This window comes from Opisthocomus hoazin, chromosome 5 (assembly GCF_030867145.1).
Source record: "Opisthocomus hoazin isolate bOpiHoa1 chromosome 5, bOpiHoa1.hap1, whole genome shotgun sequence".
NCBI lineage: Eukaryota > Metazoa > Chordata > Aves > Opisthocomiformes > Opisthocomidae > Opisthocomus > Opisthocomus hoazin.
Genome location: NC_134418.1, coordinates 28,268,205 through 28,290,686, shown reverse-complemented (window position 1 = coordinate 28,290,686; position 22,482 = coordinate 28,268,205). Strand labels below are relative to the sequence as shown.

The 22,482-nt window shown below is 41.4% G+C and overlaps 1 protein-coding gene across 6 annotated transcripts in view; it reads right to left on the bottom strand.

Moving 5' to 3' along the window:
* Positions 1 to 2,773: 2,773 nt before the first annotated feature.
* Positions 2,774 to 22,482, bottom strand: part of LIMCH1 (LIM and calponin homology domains 1) — a 180,252-nt gene continuing 160,543 nt past the window's right edge. For 3 of the 6 annotated variants that reach the window (XM_075420752.1, XM_075420758.1, XM_075420755.1), the window contains 13 exons: positions 22,177 to 22,349; positions 21,405 to 21,510; positions 19,320 to 19,348; positions 18,209 to 18,292; positions 16,490 to 16,582; positions 15,417 to 15,521; positions 13,875 to 14,011; positions 12,997 to 13,118; positions 11,074 to 11,197; positions 9,639 to 9,725; positions 7,134 to 7,242; positions 6,112 to 6,214; positions 2,774 to 3,505 (listed from right to left, as the gene is read on the bottom strand). In XM_075420752.1, coding sequence (XP_075276867.1) covers positions 3,480 to 3,505; positions 6,112 to 6,214; positions 7,134 to 7,242; positions 9,639 to 9,725; positions 11,074 to 11,197; positions 12,997 to 13,118; positions 13,875 to 14,011; positions 15,417 to 15,521; positions 16,490 to 16,582; positions 18,209 to 18,292; positions 19,320 to 19,348; positions 21,405 to 21,510; positions 22,177 to 22,349 — 1,298 coding nt within the window. In that variant the 3' untranslated portion in view covers positions 2,774 to 3,479. Of the gene's footprint in view, positions 3,506 to 5,209; positions 5,273 to 6,111; positions 6,215 to 7,133; positions 7,243 to 9,638; positions 9,726 to 11,073; positions 11,198 to 12,996; positions 13,119 to 13,874; positions 14,012 to 15,416; positions 15,522 to 16,489; positions 16,583 to 18,208; positions 18,293 to 19,319; positions 19,349 to 21,404; positions 21,511 to 22,176; positions 22,350 to 22,482 lie in introns of all 6 variants that reach the window. The other 3 variants (XM_075420754.1, XM_075420756.1, XM_075420757.1) reach the window with 3 other exon arrangements.

Genomic DNA, 22,482 nt, shown 5'->3' with positions numbered 1-22,482 from the left:
TTTACCAAGTTAAAGTCTGAACCACAGCCCACCGACATCAACGAAAGATCTTGTAAGGACTTCGGGTTTGACTCACAGAAAGCCATCTCTGCTCATCTTTCACCACGACAGGCACACAGGCTTTTGTAAATACTCTGCTACAGCTCGCAGTAGCAAACCACAGGGTATCGTCCCATCTCGAGTATGTCTTTTTCTATTGGCTCATCTCATATACTAACTTCTGTGGAATATAGCTTGGTTCAGCCAACCCCAATCAAGCAGTAGCTTTTACCAGCGGGACGTACACACTCTGCAAATCCTGTTTCACAGACACATGCAACAGGAGAAGTTAGTTTTAATAAGCAAAATCAACACCACCAAAGGAAATCAACATTTTATTTATAAACATACATTTACTATAAAAGCTGTTGCATTTTAGACAAGTTTTCCTAATTTCCAGAGGCATTTTAGAATAAATAAAGGAAAGATTAGCGTAACTGGTATTCAACATTAGCCCCAGCTAGGACAGCAATCCTTGTCCTTGAATGGACATGCAGGTAAGGATGGTCCCCTTTTGGTTCACCAACCTTTAGGACATTCCCCAAGAACTACAGATGTATTGCATCAGTAACACTACATAGCAAGAGTAAGGAAAAAATACACCATGGAAGATGGGGTGGTGAAATACAGAGGGGTTATGACACCTGTTCAGGTTCTCTGAAGCAGTAAGAGGCTAAATAAATTCTGAAACATTTAAAACCCACTACACATGCTGTACTTGCTTAGCAATAACAAATCTTTTTTTGCAACAAATACATTTACATTGTAGTTCAAATGCAGTAAAGCATTATTTTTTTTTTCTGTGCTCAAAGTTTCTGGTAAGAAATGTATGATATTTATGTGTTTAAACTGAAAAAAAAAGGGGAAGGAAAAAAAAGATCTTAGCCTGAATGAATTTGTCATGTAAGACTCCAATGGAAATATAGAATCAAACATACGCACTTGGCAAATAAAATTTAGAAAACTGTTGACAATTATTCTGTGCTGGTGAATAGATGTTCACTAGGGTGAAAAATTGTTGTCTGAGAATGCCGCTTGACTTCGCTTTACAGATAATCAACTTCGCTAAAACATGCATATACGAAACTAATCAACAGACACCGGGATCAATTTCTAAGCAGCTTCAGAGACCCAGCGGTGTGTCCGCTGTGCAATGCATGCCCGCCCCCCCCCCCCCCCCCCCCCCCCCCATGCATTTTAGTCCCAACCATGCTCCTAAGCCCTTTGGGCACTTACCCCTACGCGAATGAGAAGCGGATCTAACCTCTGACAACCAGCCCCTTCAGACACTCGGGGACCCATTCGCACAACTAAACTCTATCGCAGGGCTGAAGCAGTGGTAGTGACTCTTACCAAATAGAAGCACAAGCATGCACCGTCTTTAAAAATTAGGCCCAGACATCACGTATTCACATATCCTTAATGCAGCGCATGGAATTCTACAGATGTACAAAGTCGGTTATAAAATCTGCTTCTTGAATTTCCATGTTACGCACTATTTGCAGGAAAACGTTGCGATGACCACATGCAAAGGGTAAGCATCCTGGTTATCAAAACCCTTTAACAGTAAACCATGCAGATGGTTGATCAAAATATTAGACATCGCTTTTATTTCCAAAACTTCTGCCTGATTTTTAATTTCTTTTAAAAAATAGTCCCCCGGTGAAGTCCATGAAGGACTTCAGCTTTTTGGATTTATTGCATCCATAAGTCATTCCTGACTGTGTGCAACAGCTTTGCGTTTTTTAAGGCACAATATTGACAATATTGAGAAAGTAACATGTAACTTTCCAGCGGACAGTCACAACGTCCTCCAATGACAACGTCGTATATGGGTTTTCAGTGATACGCAGTTTTGCATGGGTATGTAACTCACATGCAAGCAACTGTCTAGCGTTTAAATAAATAGTTGCTAGCTAGAGAACAACTCAAAATTATTGCTTCCCTAATAATCGCTTGATCTCCATTTACCAACACATCAAAAGACAACGGATGTGCACATAGATAAAATAAATCTCTATTAATTTAGTTTTATCATGGGTTTAAGGCAGAATAAGTAATTTTTTTTTCCCCTCCATTTTAAGTTGCATCTTGAACTGCTAAAATTGGGTATTTCCAATAACGGTTTACCAAAAAGTGCTAGGATATTTTACAATTGCAATACATCCCCTAACCTTGTCTCTGTACTGCAGATAAAGTGACACAGCTCTGAGCGCTATTTCAGCGAGCTGCTGGATCGCTTTAGTAAGGAGCACATCCTTCGTCAAAAAGCACACAGGAAAACTGGCCCAAACACAGGCAAGTTAAAGTTTGTTTGCCTACCACTGCCAGCCTCCTCCCTGGCCACCTTCCACACGCCCGGGTTGTGCTGCCTTTATTGAGGTTGGTGTGCGGAGGAACACAGGCTCCGGGCTCTTGAATTCCCTGCTCTGGAGGGCACCCAAACCACATGCGTTTCTCCGCATGAGATTTCAACCAACCATAAGGTTTGCAAGTGAACGAGCAGATCTCCAAGCAGTTCGGACCATCAACGCGCCAGTTCCAGGCCAAAGAGAAAAGCTTCCCCATAGCATCACACCGCAGCTTGGAGACTCGCAACTCAGCTGTGTCTGCCCACTCGGCCGCCTCTCCCCCACGTCACCTTAAATCCTGCTTAATAACAACACGGGCTGCTGACCTTAGTAAGAAGGATTGCTCCTAATGGGCATCTTGCCATTGTTCACGGTATACAGTCTTTAGGTTTAATGAAGAAATCTTTATTTGAGAGAATATTAAGCTATAGTCATGAACATTACTTGAGGTACACAAACAAAAAAAAATCCTATCACTAAAGGTGCAATAATTTATTTGTATAACTCCTACCCTCCACTGAAGGTAATATAAACACAAAATGCTTCAGAATTATGGGATGTATTATCAAACTAGTGTCCGTATAAAAAAAGTTATAGCTTCAGTTATAACAGAGAAGTTGTGCTGCGATGTTTAGTTTTTCAAATGCACTGATTAGATACTATCTTAAAATTACTTCTCAGCTCAAGTTGGCATATTCTATAAAGGCCGTGTAAATTTAAACTTTTTAATTCCTAGAAATATTAAAACAAAACAGCTTTATTGCATGTTTCTTTTCTTATTACTTTCAAAAGAACAAGGTAACAGACTGGAAATCATAAGCATACCTGAAAGGTGGGGTTTTTTTTTTATAGTACTTAGGCTTTGCCTTCCCAAACACGGTCATACATATTTTTCAGATTTCTTAAGAAAGGGGAAAAAACAACATATTGCATTTTAAAGGAGCAGGTGCAGTGTTTTTATGAGTTTTTCAAAATGCAATGAAAGCCATGATGTCCATGAATTCAAGCTCTTACAAGTGATTGTCTGGAGGCAGCCGATACATATGAGAAGAGAGTTCCTTCTTGAAAGTTATTGGGACTGAAGCCATGTCACAATGTAGTCGGCTGTCCAGCAGCTGGGTAAAATAAAACCAAAACAAGTCATTAGTTGACAAATTTTAACAAATATACATAGGCTTTTCTTCATATGATCTCTACAATTAAAAAAAAGCGCATCTGGAAGTATGTATCATCTGTGCCCTGCTTCTCCCTCCTCCTGCAAAGTTGGAGCACTAACTGCAAAGAAGGTTTCAGCATAACCCCAGTGGAAATATATTTTCCATGCCACATGGACAAATGCATTCTGCATGCACTTTTATTTCATTTTATTCCCAAAGTACTTGTGGGTGTATTTATTTTCAGGCTCTGCAGTGGCAAAACAATAAAGCAAAGGACTGATGAGTCATCGTTAGCTGTGCCTGGTTTGCGTTACAGGGTAACACAGAGCCCTGGTGTTATTTGGCCATACAGAGAATCTCGTGGATTTACTTACAACCATAGAATGCTTTGGGTTGGAAGGGACCTTTAAAGGTCATCTAGGTCTACTTCTTGCCTTTCACTTTGACACTCAAACACCTGTAACTACTCCCCGTGTTCCACATTGAATACTGAGTTCCCTTTCTTGTGAGGTTTTGTTGTAGAGAAATAACTTACCAATAAAATTCCATCCACATTTATCTGAAAAACAGAAATATTTTGGACCCTGGACCACTACGTAATCTTTAATACTTTTCTCTCTTAAGGTTTTTGATAATTTATTTTGAAACTGAATCATCCACAGTTTCAAATAAGCTTCTGGCAGCCAAAATATTTCATCGAGATGTCCATAAGCATCTCAAAACAATACTGATTAATTCTGGGTTGGTCAGAGACGGTCAGCTGTGCACACTGCTGCACAGATTTTCAGATGTAGCTGTCGGGGCAGGAAGGCATGAGCTACGCAATAAAACAACTGATTTTATATTTAGCATTAGACTTCCCAGAACTGAAAGGCAAAACACCAACATTGCACCGGTTTGTTCTTCATTTCAGATGTGGAGTCAGTCAAATTCCAGTTAAAAATGAGCAACTAACCATATTTGCACTTCTATCAAAATCAGCCCCGTTGAAACTGTCAACAAGAGCCAGTGTAACTTAAATTCAGCTAACTCATATTTTGAGATTTTGCACAAGGAATGAACAGAGCAGGAAGAGGCAACTTGTAGGAAAAAAGACAAACCCTTGCCATTATTATTCTCCAGGAACCTTACATTGCCTCAAAACCTATTCCTTCTGTTGTGGACCTGGTTACTGCTGTGCTGGGCATGTACAAATGCAAAACCTCACTGCATGAAATGCTGTACACAGCTCTACTGCATTTTCTAGCAAAGCCGTTGTAGAAATGATGATGGAGGGGGTGATTTCTACAGCATATAAGGTGATAAATAATTCATTTGAACCTTCATCTACCCTTGAGGGACCTAAACTTTTGTTTAAGCAAAAATGATTAAGAAGAAAAGGAAAATGTGACTTTTACCATCTACCTCTGTTTTTTTTTTGTGTTGATGGATGTGCAAATGTGCTTTTTGAGGGTCAGGACCTCATCCTCATGAGGAAGATTTATAGTAGGCAAAAGCTATTTCTAAGTGTGTCACGTTAAATAAATATTAATAAAAAGTTGCTAACATTTCTTAGCAGAATTAAAAAAAAAAAATAAATCACCAAACAAATGGTTATACAATAGCACCCTCTAGCTCTGCTGATGGGGAAGTATCTCTCCCTTGAAACAAAAAAAATAATACCTATTATTCTGCTGGCAAAGGTAGGTGGGTACCTTTCTTACTCCTGGATTTCTACAGCCACTGCTTTTGAGAGAGAAGAAGGGAAATAGTAAGTGAAAAGAGCTTTGTATCTCCACTTCTCAGTTAGGACTTTTGGCAGTGAATATACTAAACAGTAACATGTAATGGGACAGCAATGACCACTCCCATGGTTTTTTCCTGCATCTTAGTGTCTTCCAGAAAGTGGAAGCCAGCACGAGCCCATCTGATACCACCGGAGACACCGAGGTGAAGCTGAAATGCTCTAGCATTTGGTATCAGTCACAGAAATCCAGGACTCGGAAGGACAGCCAAGTGACCTGCTTTAAGGCAGAAAAATGCATCAAGTGTTTTTCTGACAGGCAGTTGTCTGGCTCCTTCTTCAAAACTTGCAGAAAGCAACACTTTCCCACATGTGGGCGGATACCACCACAAGGATTCATTATGGGTTACAGAATGTTCCTAATACGTTACACGACCATTTTGTCTCCAAAGGGAGGCCTGGAGACATACAAAATGGAAACTTCTCCAAACGAGGCCCAGGGCCCTAGACCTAGTAGAAGTATCTACATTGTCTTGCGTGATGTGACAGATTCAAGACTCCAGGACATGCAATATGTGTGCACAGTGTAGGAGTTTGTATTTATGCACAGAAACAGCCTTTACATCTAATACCGCTGAGCAGAGATCCTCTGGGCAAGATTTAATGGGCTTGGAAATCTTTTATGACACAAGAGAATGATTAAAACAGCACGGGAAGGTTCCCCGTCCCATAGTGAAGCTGTGCCTGAGCGGTAAAGCCAGGAGGAGACAAACTTATTGGTTAAGATCACGGCAACAGTATTGTTAGAGTTCACTGTGTTCCTTCAAGAAATGCTACTTACTTCTGGATCGGATATAACAATCGTTGCAGTTAAGAAGACCGTTTCTAATCCTGACATCTGTCCCACTTGCTGCGTCTCCCAGCTGTCCCTTGCAAATGCCACACTGTCAAATAAAGAACAGAGAAAGTAAGAGAGACTGTGCCCTGCCATCCGTCACAACTCTTCCTACATTTTGACTTTTGTTTCAGTAGTTCTTGGAACAGTGAGGAAAAAACACCCCCCTAGCCCGTACTCCTGGGGAGCACTGCAAATCAGCGAAAGGTTTTTTCAGAGCCAGCAGTATCTAGGACTGGATTTCAGCAGTCTCCACTTACACAGAAGTGAAGTCTAGTGATTTGAAGTGACATCTGATTTTAATGTTGCATTCTGGAGCCAGCCCACCTGTGACGGACAAAGCTCAGAGAGGCCAGAGATTTAGTCTGGGTAAACACCTAAAACCAAAAAAGGCTTCATGATTGTCTAATACCAGCTGGGCCAGAGATAATGGAAATGGACACTTTCTGAGTTCTCTAGAAAACACTATCTTGAGCCATTTCCAAAGCAAAACACTGAAGAACAGTTAAGAATTATTTCTGCTGAGAGCTCTGGTGAAAGCCAGAATACATCACCCATTCCATAGTCAAACCTTTCCAAACACGGGTCAGATCAAAGATGGCTTTGGGACTGACCAGGTTTAAAAAAAAACAAAAACAAAACCAAAAAAACTCACAAAGTAACTAATGTTATATTTAAAAAATAGTGAGTACAACAGGGAAATTATGTGATGCTTCCCTCTGTATGTGAGGGAGCTAAGTTTGCTTGCTAAATCACAGGTTTCAGTCCAATTAACATGTCTGACAGCTAAATAACACGTTCGCTGCATTACTTCCACTTCTCTACAAACAAACGCACACAAACATACACAACAAACATGCAAATCTCTGGATCCTCTCATTTTCCATTTCACACCGACTGCCCTCAACATCCTCTCTCCTCGCACTGTGCATGACTTGAGATTTTTCTTAGTAAAGCAAGAGACACACCCTGAAGCACTGAATATGGAAATAGAGACCAAGCGTTTCTATAATCATGGCAGCTCCTTTTCCAAGAGGAAGCCCACAGGTAGAACACAGCTTCTTCCCGCTGACAGATCTAGGAAACAAACATGACTTGAGAAAACAGAACAGATTAGATCAGTTAGAAAACCGATGCTAAAACACAGCCAATTGCTTCCACAGGTTTATGTCGAGGGACAGGACGGGAGGAAGGAGCACTGCAGGGTTTCACATCAATACGCATTGACCCTTCAGCCATGCTGCAAAATCAGCCTGCACGTCTGCCTCTCAGACAAACAAGCAGAGGACTTAAAATGCTTGAATGCACTGCGGCTCAGACCCATTTCCCTGCCAGTCTGTTGTGCTAGATCAAGGGAGACGCAAGCCTCTTGACAGAGACCCAGGTCCATGCCTGCGGATTACATAGACCTAATCAATGCCACAGCAATCAAAGCAGATATTCACACAAATTACCCCAGTCAGACTCTCAGCCTGGAAATGTTTCAGTTTGTTTGCCAGTGGGTTTGCTTACTGCAAGCCAGAAGGCAGGGCCACTGCTCTCGCACCCAAACAAGCTGGTGAAGTCAAGAGCCACAGCGTAACCGCAGCAGCCCAGGCCAGGCACTTGCTAACCAATTTTAGTCTACGCTGCTGGGGCTACATGCCTGTTAGTATTACAGCTAGTTACAGCTGAAGTCAGATCTCCATCACAATGCAAAGATACTTCAGCTCTCTCCTTAAGCTTCAGTCCTGTCCAGACCTGTCTAGTAAATCAGCTGTTTGATGACAGCCGGGTGAGAGATCAGGGCCCCAGGAATAACTGGTACCCTTCTTCGTAATGGTTTTAACAGCAGGGCAGGTGCACACTTCTGTGTGTTTCACACTCTTCCCTTCTCACCTGTTTGCCAGTCTGCCAGAACTGATGTTTCTCTAGTGAGACAAACCCGAGACCAAAAGGATTCCCTTGTCATTGTGTGTCATCCATGCTTTTTTCAGCCAAGGCTGAAACCGGGAGAGAAACTTTGGGATACTTCCTGAGTTTTGAAAAGATGGTTTGATGAAATTGTACACAGATAAGCAAGTTCACATTATCTTGCTTTATGGTTTTAGTGCAACAACATAAGAAGAGATAGATCTGAACTGCATCATGACAAAAAAAGCCACTTGGAAAAAAAAAAGAAAAGAAAAAGAGAGACAGCAGCAGCAGAAAGACTCATCACAACCAAAAAACTGTCATTGCTTCCAGCTAATCTCTGTCACTCCTGAGCCCATCAGTCTTTATCCCAGCACATGCACTGACAGCACAGTCATATCACTGTCTTGTTGCTTCATTCTCATTATTCCTTGTAGAATAACTTTCCTGGTTTCTCCTCCCCTGCAACCTCAAGCCGCCTTCTCACATCCCTCTGCGTTCTTCTTGAGTCTACCTTTGTTTTCACTTCCACTACGAGGGTTATTGTAAGGACAAGTTAAAGTGTTGGATCAAAGAACAAAGTGCTTTGGGAAAATTCTTAAGAGAAGATCTTTAATGTTTTAGTGGAACAATGAATTACATCCCATTAACTAAGATTTATTTCAGGAAAAGATCTTGGAAAAGGGTCTGAGATCAGAATATAGCTGCTAAATAATATGAAGTAGCTCTCACAACTATCTACCTGTAGCAAGAAATGATCTGCAATCCCACCAATACCGCAGCTACAATTACAAAACACAGAAGAAATTGTTCACATAAAAAATTCCCAATAGTTTCACATCAATAGAAGTGGCATGGAAAGGAGGGCTCTGCTATGAAATGTGAAGAAAAATGTTATTTAAATAGAACAAAAACTTGCTGTGTTTTCTGTGTTGTATTACTTTACGCTATTTAATAAGCCAACTGATTTTAATACACTCCAAATTACCAGTGATTCAGTAAGGTTACAGTTAACACTTAGAGTTGGTACACACATGTCACTGAAAGCTGCACAGATCATTGCTTGAGAGAATCGTATCTCTACGAGATCAGCACAAATACAGGCAAATAAAAAAAACAGCAAAAAAGCAGAATGCGTTTCAAGTTTGGAAATTAAAGGAAGGATTTCTGTTTAAATCAGATAGTGCTGAACTGTGACAAAGTCTAGAACATACCTTACTCCTGAGCATGTGACTATTCACAATGAAGACAACATCTTCTGGCTTAAGTGCTCTGAACTCACGCTTAACTGCTTACTTTGGCTGGGGCTTATATTATCTCATTTCAATTTCATTGAAATTTCAATGATCAAGCAGAGTCCTACAGCTGCTTTCTGAACTATGTTATTTGAAAACATAACAGTACTGCTGCAGTAGGCAAGAAATATGGGAGAGGGAGCTACACGTCCATTCCACAGACAGTCACAAATTGCAACATTTAGAAGAATTAATAGTGCATCTACATAATACTAATGTGATTTACACAGCGGCAGTTCACCAGCAACTGCAAGATGTATTTGGTCTGCAAAATTCCTTCTTGACCTTTTGTACCTGTTGGGTGACTGACTCGGAGCAGCGGGAGAGCAGGGAGACGATGGCCCAGATTGGAAGTTCTCATGATAGCCCGCCCTAAAATGCAGGAGAGAAGATGCATTACTACAGCTGAAGAACAATTAAAAACAGGTTTTGTACAGAGAAATTCCAGCTGGTGGATTTCAGGTGGATTCTCAGCTCTAAAGATTTTATTTAAGGAAAAAAAAGGTACAAATTGCCATTTTGAAACAACGAAAAATAGCACACATTTTTTGGTTCTGAGTATTGGTCTGCTTACTATTGCTCAGTCAGATAACTCGCAAGGAAATCATCCATGTGCAGACTCCTGCCCACCTATCAACCCAACATAGCTCCCACCATGACGAAGGAAGGGTTAAGCCAAGGCATACCACCTTGTACTCTCTGTGGGCCAGGGGATGGGCTCAGAGACACACTGGCAGAGCAGATCTAGGGTTGTTGATGGAGGGTCTGTGCCCTTTACTGGGTAAAAAGGGAGCTGCCAACATTGAGAAGTGGTTTATTACTATTTGTATCAGTTCTACCCTGCAAGAATTTGGTGAGAAAAACCATGTGTGTTTTTTGTCACCAGAAATCATAGGGTTGATTCAACCTCTCACTGGTTAAAGCTGTTTACAGATTAAATAACAATTTTCTCAAACACACACGAGCAGTTTGTTATGAGGAACAGGCAATCAAACCTCAGTCTACATTAGTTTTGACTGGATACAAGCTCCATAGAGGTAACACATTTTGCAGAACACTCTGTTCATATATATGCTAATGAAAACAGATGTTCCTTTCTCATTACATGGATATACTTGTCGCAAATGTTAGGCAAGCAGATCCCTTGTTTACCGGAAGAACTGGCGTTACCTTTTAGTAATGCTTAATCAAAAACACAAGGCAAAGCATCAGAGAAGAAAAAAACTCACCAAAATTTACAGCAGAAAGAAAATACTAATCTCTATGTATCTTCTTCTGAAAGCTATAATCCTTAAAGAACTGGAAAGTAGCAACGAATGTGTGTTTGGAAGCCAGGGATGAAGCTCTTGGATACCAACTTCAAAGAGGCAGACTTCACCTGACATTCCCACCCTGCTTTGTAGCCACTTACTAGCTATAAATGCTTGTCTCAGGCACTTAAAACAAATGAAGCACATGAACAGTTACACAGATGAGTGTTTAAAGAGCTAAGGAGAAAGAAGACAGAGAGTAGCAAGAGGGGGTGGGCTCCCTCATGAAACTAGTTACTGAGGTACCCGTAATGAGAAACAAAGTGGATAAATGTTGGTGGTTTTGGTGGGAAAGTCAGGAATCAAAGGTGTCTTCACACTATAGGACTACCCATGAAACTTAACCAATAAAGAATGTTGAGTAGGAATATAAGAGAGTCTCTGCAACAACCTTTATTTTATGTTCTCACCTCCTTGTTTCCCCTGCAGGGCTCGGCTGTTGTCCCACACTCTGGCCCAGGACCGGTCTCTGCCGAATGTCCTCTGTGCGATGCGGGGACTGCTTTGTCAGCAACTGCTGATTCCAGGAGACATCTACAGCAGAAGGTGGGGAAATCTCAATACTTGAGACAAAATGCTTTTGTCAATACTTATAGACCAGCATAGCTTGTGGGCGCACCATAAAGGAGACGAGAGATGTAGTGCTACTTAAAAATAAGTTCTCAGAAACTCCATACAGAGTCAGAGACAGGCTCTGCTATACCAGAAGACCTCTATGGAACAACGTCCCCCTGCATTACCTTCACACACACATGACCTACCCTGCTGCTGAATCTCAGTTTCTGAAGGAAGAAAGGGCGAGGTCAAACAGCTGTTCACAAATAGCACTTAGTAAAATAAAGTATTTCTGTCATAAGGAAGGAAGCACCAGAGAGACAGAAACTTCCCATGGTGCCTGAGGATCCAAACTTCTCAACAGCAAGAGTTAAGAGGAAGGTGGTGTAGTCACTGCTTTCCAGGAGCCTACTGATAAAGAGTAATTGCCTTGTAATTTCCTCCTGCGTTTCAGATAGTTGCACAAGGCTCAGTGACAGTAACAGCCGCCCAGCAATACGCAGTGATCTGTGCGATGCCCAGGCAGCCAACCATCCCGTCTTCGAGAGAGAGCACACTACCTGGATCCTTCCAGACAAATTTTGTGGCTCGCAGCCTGGGGAGAGCCTCACCCTGCCATGCACCAACCAGCTGGGTTAGAGAAGAAAAACTTCACTGGGGCCTATGAAAGGCCTGTTACCTGTTTTGGATATCAAGACAATAAAACCCTAGTCCTGATGATCCAAGGACTTCAGGAGAAAGCAAGGATGTGATGCTTTAAGGGGCAAGAAAGGAGCTGTCAGACTACTCGTAGGGGACCCAGTTGTTGAAGAGCACCTAGAAAAACCCTGATTAGCAGAAGAAGTTTAAAATTGTCAAACTTTTGATGTTTGCTTAATCACTACTACAAATCCACAAGGATGGACTGCTGGGAAGTATCTTCTGCTTTCTCTATTTGGGCAACCTTTATCAAAGCACTAAGAATACACTAAAACTGAGATAGGGAGAGCAAACCTTCTAAGTTTAATAAACTGAATTTGTACTTGGAGCAAGTAATAACACCAAAACCTTTTCTATCCAGACATTTCACTTTTTAGAATCAATTTTTATGCTAGATTGAAAAAAAAATCTAAAACTCGATTTACAAATCTACATTTGGTTTCTGTCTTTAGTCCTACTTCTTTACTTTCGACCACTCACTTGCACTAGATAATAATGCTAAATTAGTTAATTTGCCTTTTTTTAGGGTGACCCTAATTTGGGGAAATTTCTTCATTCAAAAAACATCAGTACTTATGGGAGCTTTAAAAAAAATCTATTAATTTTAGATGTCATCAGACATTTCTAATGACAAAATTGAGACAGGTGTCACTTTAGGCTTGGATTGAAAAGGTTACACATCATAGGTAGTGGTTTTTACTGGACTGAAATGAACATAAAGAATCTAATTAGCTACTAAAACACAAAAGTGTTGGAAATATACTCTCTGTATCAAGATAAATCCTATATGTACGAAAGATCATGTAAAAGATGGAAGATAACTGTGTTTACTACTGTGAATATGCAGGCCTATAAACGAGATTCCTAGCTGCAGCTGAAATGCTCACGTCTGATGAAAACAAGATTTTGAATTTCACCTTAACATATTTATCTTTGCTAACCGAAAATAACTTGAGTTTGAGACATTCAAATTTTGAAGATATGCGTGTGCTGTCAACTTCCAGAATTCTTTGGGGTAGATTTCTGCAAGTTTTCGATCTGGAAAAGAATACATGCGTATGCAGAGTCTTGACTCTCACCCTGAGTCAACGGCAGATTCAGCCTGGCAGGTGAGCTGCGCTCCATCACCGGCACCTGGTGCTCCTGTTCACCTCCTTTCAAGATACCCGTCTCTGGGTGTCCTGAGAGCACTCTGTTTCCACTGCCAAGAAAAATAAGATACCTTGTATAAATAAAGCTGGGAAAAATTCCACCTAGAATATAATGGCAAAATTGTACTTCTGAATATCAGTCTATTTTTTGCAAAAATATTTTGGTTATTGTGTCAGCAATTACAAAGCAATGACGATAGCTGTCATGAATTAACAAGTTTGTCTCCAAAAATGCTAAGTCTTCCTGCTTACCTCACACACTGCCACTTAGACGTGCTAAAGATCATTCTGCATTTGTGGAAAAGGGCTTCTTTGCTTTTCTCAGCGTTCTCTATACAGTGTTCAGCATCATCAGATGCTTCTCATCTTCGTGAAAGTCATTATTAGCAGTCAGGCAAAGACCAGGACTTTGAACACCATCGGGCAAGTTTAGGTACGGCACTTCTGAGATAGCCAGGCAATCTGAGTGAAAACTGCTACTGCTCCTTTACTCCTCCAAATGGCTTGTCAAACTTGCACACAAGACACAGTGCACTAACACACAGAGATGTCCGAGCTATCTAAGCTCTGGCGTGGTTGATGTGACAGCCTGCTGGCAAACCCTTCGGATGTGCACAACTAGCACTGCACATTGCCATATGCGCTTAAGCCTACAGCAAGTGAATATTGATCGGGATACATTACACCTATCACCAGGCCACCAGACACTGATGCTCCAGCATCAATCATGGGCAGATGTGACATCCCAGAAGTCTACGGAACACAAAGCTCCACAGGGCTAAAAAATGCTTAGGCTTGATCCATACCTCCTCTTTTCTTGCCAGAGTTCATTTTCCTTGCTTTTCAGAGACGACGTCCTGTTCTGCTCCCAGAGCAGCTTTTTCTGCCTTGCAACTTCTTTTTGCTTGCCTTCCTCTGGAGAGCTGTTTGAATCAGTTGAGTTCTAGAAGACAGCAGGGGAAGGAACAAGAAGCTTCCCTTGAATTCGGTATCAGCACACACTTGGAAAAAGCACAGCCTGCCCCTAGATACATTGTGCTGACACACCTTACTACTGTAAAGAGCATCTCACATTACACAGTGGAATCACTTGACCTTGGTAAGGCTAACTTTGGATTTAACAAAGACTTCAGCTGAAACAATCAACCATTGACTGTGGAAAAAAAAGTTATGGATGGATCAATTATGAGATGGTGTTCAGATAACAAAGTACAACTTCACTCTACATAATTTTTGGCAGAAATCCTTGAAAGACTTTGTGAGTCTAGACAGTCTCCCAGTGGATTTGGGAGGACTTTGTGAGGGTCTTCAGCTTGTTGTCTCTGGCCTGAGGACAAAGCATTACTCACATGCACTGGGTATCCTCAAATGGCAACACAAGTACTACTTCCAAAATGGTACTGGAGTGGGTCATACCTGACTGGTGGAGCTTGAGTAAGCCCTAGCATGAGATCCTTCACTTCTGGGTGCAGGCACTGCCCTGAACGTGGCATAAGCAACTCCACCTAGGAAGTCACTGCTACACAGCCGTGTGGAAAACGGGCCACGGCTGATGCCCCTGCCCAGGGATGGGTGATAAGAGGGGGCAGGAATGGTGAGAGGAGAACCAGATGATACAGTGCTCCTAATCCTGGAGTGGAATGGAAAAAGGCAGATGACTTCTTGGGTGTGGGTGCCTTAGGCAGGAGAAAATTATGTCTGGGAATTCCACATTTACTCTACTGATCTCACCTGAGGTGTCCTTCTCTGATTTCTGGCAAACACTTTTTTAATTAGATGCTAGATACATTGAGTTAAACATTTTGTTCCCCAAACATAAACAAACAAACAAACAAACAAACAAACAAAATCAGAGCATGAACATTCATCTGTTTGTTTGCTGCTTTCTAGGAGGGATGACGGGAGAGAAAAGGAGGAAAAGTGGGGCGGCAGGATTCAGTCTCATCTCAGATATGCTTAAAGATATGCACTGTCTTACACTCAAGATTTTGGATGCTGGGAAATCACTTCAGATTTTGTTGGCTTTGAGAAGGTAGTTAAACCAAACAGAAGCACGTGACTGTTTTTTCACAGCACCAGTTAAAGAAGAGAAGCAGCTGCAAAGAGAGAAAGTATCACCCTCTGCTCTAGTCCAAAATGGGATGCTAGCAGATTTCTTGGGAGTATGGCTCTTCAGTTCTAAAAACACGCAAGCTACAGCACTCTGCAGTATTGCCAGCTAAGGAAGGGATCCAGGGAAATCTCTTACTCTTACTGTTCCCAGACTTTGTTAGCCTTTAGTGAAGAATGAAACTTTGCACTGAAGATGGTTTAATCTTTATTGCTTTACTACTCCACGAGAAACTCACCGCTGTCTTGTTTCCTTCAGTGGCAGAAGAGGAGGAGGAGAGGAGCTCAGCAGAGTTTGAAGAAACAATGAATGGAACTACAGTATCCTCAATTATCTTACGTTCCTAAAAAAAGAGGATCAGGAGAGAGTGGGTGTTAAAAATACAGAATGTCACCTATAAGCTTAAGAAGTAGAAGCATAAAGTTTGGCTATGTGTCATATTTAGATGGCAAGGTAAGGACCTGTGGTACCAAGAATAATGGTAACACCTCAGTTTTTAATTTGCTTCAAGGTTTTGCACTCCTTTTCCTTTCACCATTACCATCTTTGAGATGAGATGTCCAAAACTGGAAAGTATATTCCACTTGGGATGGCACCACTGTTTCTCACAACATCAGGTTACTAAATTTCATATAAAAATATGAAATAACCCTTGGTACACGAGAAGCTTGTTCTGAAAGTTTAAAAAAAATTTCTTGTTCAGGTCACAAATATGGCCCTCAAGCACAGATGATAAGACCTCAATTTGCATAATTCACAGCTAGTCAAACTGAAAACATGAATATTTTCCAATTTCCTGCAATAACGATCCACATACAACAGAAGAAAACCACTATCTTCTATATTGTTAATATTCTACAAATGCAAGCTTCAAACATTTCCTGTGGATTTTTTTTTTTTTAAAGACAAGGCCAGTTTACAAAATATCTACATCATCAAGCCCAAGGCACACAACACTTTCACCTGGAGTTCCATCAAGACCAGGCACCAAGTATACGCCAAAACGCACAAGGCTTTGCCTCCGGAGGGAAGTCTGAGCACGCCCAGACATAACCGCACTGACTCACCCAGACTTGCACAGCAATTAAGACACCTCCACCTATGTGGAGGTTCTGAGGATACCTGTATTAATATTTAAATATTTATCCTCAATGGCTATGGTAGTGTTTAAGAGAAACGATCCTCCTGAGAATTCAGCCTTGAGAAGGCTTTTCATTAATTAATCTAGGTATGGGATTTTTTTAGTTAAGTAAGCGGGTGCCTTTAAATACAAAAAAGTCAATAAACAACCTTGTCCTTTGAGCCTTATACCTCCTCGTAATATCTACGCTCCTCCTCTTCAACTTCTCTTTGGGCCTTTTCCCATTCCTCTTTCAGCTTGTCCTGCTCCTTCTGATACTTCTCCTGTAAGAGGATACAAACACAGGTAAATTCAGAGCATTCGGTATTAGGAGTAAATTCTGTAGTATCTCCACAGTGAAAACGAACCTGCTAAGAGTGGTTTAATCAGAAATAAGATGAAATAGGAAGACAACAGTTTAAATAACCATGGGTGTCAAAAAAAGCTTGCTTTCCTCCTCTCCCCACTTGTTTCTAGCACTTACATTTAACACACTCAAACCACAAGGAACTTTTAACATACTAGAAGAAGTTTAACTTGTTAGAAGTTTTTAAACCTTTGGTCAGAAATTAAATTTATGCTCAACAATTTCAATAATTCTTTGTTTATTTTACAGTATTAAGAGTTCTAAAAAGCGATTGCACACCTCAAAACATTTAGGCATGGATTTTACATTAGAAACTTCAGCAAAGAAGCATATAAACAAGCAAGTCTTGCAGATACTGGTACTAATTTCAGAGAGATGCCAGTACAATTTAATGAATGATGAATACCTGTGCAAGTTTAAAAGCTAAATGAAAAATGTGTAAAGGTTTGAAGGGGGTAAGCTTATAATTAGCTAAATAGCTTATTTTCCTCCTTGATGGAATTATTTCTAGAGAATTGTTTTCACACAGTTTTGCATAAAAAATTACCTCAAAGAGATCTTTAAAATTGTTTGACAGAACTGGTTTGAATATGGGGAAGAATAGCAACTTCCATATCCCTTTTACACCAGTTCCAGCTTCTGTTCACATTAGAAACCACATCTGCCTAATTCAGAAGAGATGTATTCACTATTGAGAGAATACCCACATATGCCAGAAAAACTATGATGAGAATTTGACACCATTTTAACAGGAAACAACCATATTGGCTAAAAAGAAATAATCTCAAGAGAGCAGTAGAGACACACACAAGTCATTCTTAAAGACTCCATTCTATTATTCTCCATCCTTTGACAGTTTTTTGCTCTTCTGTTACACAGAAGAAAGATACGATTTCTTTGGGACCAAACCAAATCACAGTTTCAAAAGACACTACTGACTGATGGGGAAATTCAAGTTCTCAGGGCCGCTGCACTTCTCCCAACTAGGACACAAAACCAGACCTTTTACAGCTTACTCTGCCATTAGGAAAAACCAGTGGTTGTTCTGAGGGAGTTTTCCCCCTCACAAAAAGACCCCAAACCCTTCATGTCCAAACTCAGCTTCATGTTTTCCAAGCAGAACCTGTGAATGGAGCAGAAGTCTACAAAAATCTACTAAGACCATAATTTTAAAGAAGAGTTACACAGGTGTCAGGGCCAGGAAAACATCAGTCTCGAGCAAGAGGCTCCAAGTAATTAAGACTCACACTTTCTGCTCAACACACTTTGAATGTAGTTGAGGACCAACATTTGGTTTAACTCTGCACTGGAATGCACAACTCAGACCTTTCAGTCTTTCTACAGAGCAGGGAAGGGAGATGTTAAGAGTGCCCAAACCACAGAGAATGTGTGTGTATGCTCGTGTTCTTACTCATCTGCCACAGAATTCGCTCAAGCATCCACAGAGGATGTGGAAGACACGACATGAAATGCCCAACTTTTGTCCAAAGAGACAATTCAACCACTGAGCTACATGGTGGAAGGAAAGTAGTTCCTTCCTTACCTGAAGCAAGCGTTCTTGCTCGTGCTGCCACCTTTCCTGGCGCTTTCGCTCTTCTTCTGGATCCCAGGACCAGAAATTGAAACGCTTGCGTGAAGGAAAACCGAGCTATTAGACTTTAACACCGTATTTCACATGGCTACCAAGAAAGCTGCACTTCATCTGGCCCACCCCCAGCGGCGACGTTAAAATGGAAAATGGAGAACTCGATAATGGTTCTCTCAGTTAGCAGACAATATTCTTAGCTTCACTGACACTTGGGATTGCCCACAGGTATCCAAATGATACAATAATAATTTGGTTTGCAAAGAAAGGCTTGGGAAACTTCAGCTGGAGGGGAAAAAAGGAAAAAGATCTGAAAGAAAGCTCTAAGAAGCAGTGAACAGAGATACCTGCAGGTACCCAAATTTAAAGAAAATCTCTATTTTTCTTTCTAAAATATTCTGTGCAACATGCTAAGCAATCTATGATTGTAAAACATATTATCTTGTTTCATATGGCTGCCAGTACAACAGCCTATAGCCCTGTTTTAAACTTTTATCCGTAAAGAAATAGTATCTTAGGCTTCAGTAAGGATCCCATTACATGATACATTTACGTGTTTAAAATCCTTATAATCAAGGGCAATTTGAGACACTTGATGCCTATTCCTTTCCACTAATAGTCATATTAGAATCTGATAGGAGGAGATTATGCCTGTTTCTGTATGACAAACAGAATATGTAATACTGTGTACTTTAGTGTAGCATTTGTGGCGTGGGGTTTTGCTGTGGTGTGTCCCCCCCCATTGGGGAGACAGTAGAATTGTGGTCTCTAATTTCTATACATTGAAAGTAGAATGCGTAACTTGGAGTTACATATTGAGATGACGAAGGTTTTGTGGTTCCAGTAAACCAGTACTGTATAGCCAGCATTCCTTCTGGACAAGAGAAGAACACATAAATTCCAGATTCAGACCAGGTCTTGATTTGGGTTCTATTTTTTCTCTCTCATTTCCATGAGAAAAGAAAAATCTCATTCTGATTTGGGGATGTTACAAGATACTTTGCATAAAAAATTCACTTTTGCTAAATACATATCTCTAAAATAAACAACAATGCAAAAAGGTACTCACGTTTGATTTGTCACCAGTCTCAGAATCAGCTGTTAAAAAAAAAATCCACAACAGAAAACAGAAAAATTAAATTGAACACAGCAAAATGTGCTTAGCCTGCAATTAAAGCTACATTGTATCTGTATAAAAAAGCTTCATGTTAGTTTCCTATTTGTTCCCACAGCCAAATGCAAGGACGAATTGCAAGCAAATAAACAAGAAAAACAGATTACGCCCATCACCAACAAAACTACTTTTTATCTGGGTACAGAGGAGCACAATACTAACTAACATCAGGTTCTACTCTACCACTAGCTAATGCCATCTACTTCTGGCGACGGATGTTAGCAGTGTTCAGACTCCGAATGTTACCTACTTTGATCTACTTTTCCCTTCGTGATTCAGTACACGGAAGGAAAAAGCACAGCAAAGCTAAAAGGATGGGACTACACTACTCAAGAGCCACAGTTACGAAGAGAACCATTGCCATTCTCTACCCAAACGTCTTTGAATTAGGCTGATTTTAAGAAATCAAGCAGAAGGTATTTAAAGGCAAGTGATTTCTTCTGGGTGCCTGAAACCAGAGCATCACGACAGTGTGAGACCCAACAGCTCTCTGTCAACTGTGCAGCAGGAATAGACACTTTCTACGAAAGTGAGAGGCAGAGCAAGTCCCCGTGATGCTCAGCTTTCACCCCAGCCCCACGGCCGAGGAGACCTCTGACTGGAAGGCAGCAGAGGGGCCAAAGCTGGTCTTAGCGCCGCATTTACCTGACTGCGAGAAAAACTGCGATCGCCGCCAGTTGTTGCGAACCCTAAGCGGAACCGCGGCCCCGCGGGGCGGCTCTGCAGGCAACGGCACGGAGACAAAACGAGAAACACAGGGCGGTCAAAAGGCGATGACAGACTCTCCGACCCGAGCCGCCTCGGCCACGGGAGGGATGTTGACTACAGCCGCTTTGGCCCATCGCAGCTCGTTTGCAGCGGACCTGCAGATCACACCGACTGCCCGTCTTTAATTGCTGCTGTTGGGACGTGGCACCTAACCTTACAGGAGAGCTCCAGCACAGTAATGCTAGCCCAGGGCAGCCACCCCTCCAAGTCTTTGCATGGTGCTCGCTTTCGTTCCTATTGCCGACACACGTTTTAATGGATTATGGGATGCTTTTGGCGCTTGACGCGCTGTGAACACTAGAGAGCAGTCAAGTGTTTCAGCATCGCTCAGAAAATTTGGGCTCTAGAGACCTACAGTCTGTTACTCAATGTTTGGATTGATTCGTGCCTAACATAAAATGATGTTCTTCTCAAAGCCTGCTTGGAAAGCACCTCCCCACTTAAAACAAGTGAGATTTCTATTCCTTTTCAGAGAATCCTGTTTTCCATGGTGGATCACCTTCAGTAGTTTCAATCTCAAAAACACTAGGATGATCAGTATATTACCTACGATGATCAGTATATTACCTAATAAGTTCTCAGGCGAAAGAAAACTTCAGATGATTTTTCTTTCTCTCTTTCTTTCACATTACGTACATATATGCATCTCTAAAATCAATATAAAATCAAACTACTAAACATTACCAATCTCATGCAAAACTTTCTCACGAAGGCAAAAAACAAGAAAAGTTCAGCTTTGCAAGAAATCGTGCTTGGCACAGGTCAAATTCAGGGATGTGGCCAGAAATATGTATTGTTCATCTGTGAAAAGAAGCTCCACATGGGCAGCTGAGTGCAGACTTTAGCTCCAGAAGTTTTTACTGTGAGATAAAACCAATTGCTAAGTCATTTTCATCTGGAAGCAGAAGCAACAATGAAATATAATACCCATTGACATACTACATCTTTTATTGTTAGGCCAGGTAAGAGCAAGATAGGGCTCTCCCTGCCCCCCTCCGCTGTGTCATGATTCTGCTGTGGCGTTTAAGGGGAATAGCCAGAAGATTCCTTCGCATCACAGAAGCCACACTACCAATATCAGTCAGATGCAACTAGAAAATAACCATTTAGCTCCCAAACTTTCCAGGTCATTGATGAGGCACTTGTCCCTGAACACCACATGCAAATACTCAGTTACTGTCCGGCTGAGTTCTCCAAACACTTTTTGCTTACCTTGTAGACCAGAATTCTGCAGAGTAACTTGGCTGGTCTCAGGTAGTTTCTTTAAAAATGGCAATACTACACTCCCCTCTTGTTCCAGGACTTTCGGTTTCATCACCTGTTCAGACATTTGGGAAAAGAAAACAGCATTCAAAGATCAGCAGGCACAATTAAAGGTTAACTTCAGCCCTTACCACTTATTTTCTGAATGAACGTTATCAAAGATGAAGCCTCCGTCTCCAGAATTACAACATGGAGTTGCAGCACTGAAGTCCTGGAAACAACCAGTAGCTGTTTGCTGTTGGCACTCACACTGCCCTGCACACCAAAGCCGGTCCTAACCCAGGACCAACAATCTAACGGACCTGACAGAGCAGTATGGTTGTGGCCATTTGTTACCTCTGCCACCACCTGCGCTTGCTCAGCACTTCAAGAGGACTAAGAAGGTAAGGGCTCCACTGTCTACACCTTCTGGATACTCCGCCCTCCCAACATGCGGTGGGACTGGCGTTTGCAGGTTAAGTTCTCATTTCTGCTCCAGCCAGTTTATGGATTCAAATGCTACAAGCAGACACTGGGGAGTTCCTCTGGAGGGGGAAGTCTCTGATGACCACAGGATTTGGCACAGAAACCATCCTCCAGGGTCATTCCCTGGCATATTCTTTTGAATGAATTCCTGAAGTGACATTATACTGAGAAAAATTTGCACAATAAACATTTTGTGTGAGATCTGGCTTCTTTTTTGTTTTGTTTTTCACTCCCTCTCTTTCTTGTCCATATATACCTCTGGTGTAGCAGGGAGCTCTGCTTCCTTCTGCTGCTCCATTTCAGGTTTCTTCACATCTTTCTCACTTGAAGCAGCTTCCTCTGAAGGGACAGGACTGGGAAGAAATTCTAATCTCTTCACAACCGGGCTGGCACAAGCTGCAGTTGACTTGAATTGCTTTTGATCTGAACCTAATCCACACATATAAGAGATAATGTTGCAAGGTTATGATATTTTTTCAAATAAAACATAGACCTATTTATTACAATCCAATTTCTTGCTGGATATACTGCAAGCCTATTAATGGATGTTTTGAAAAAAAAA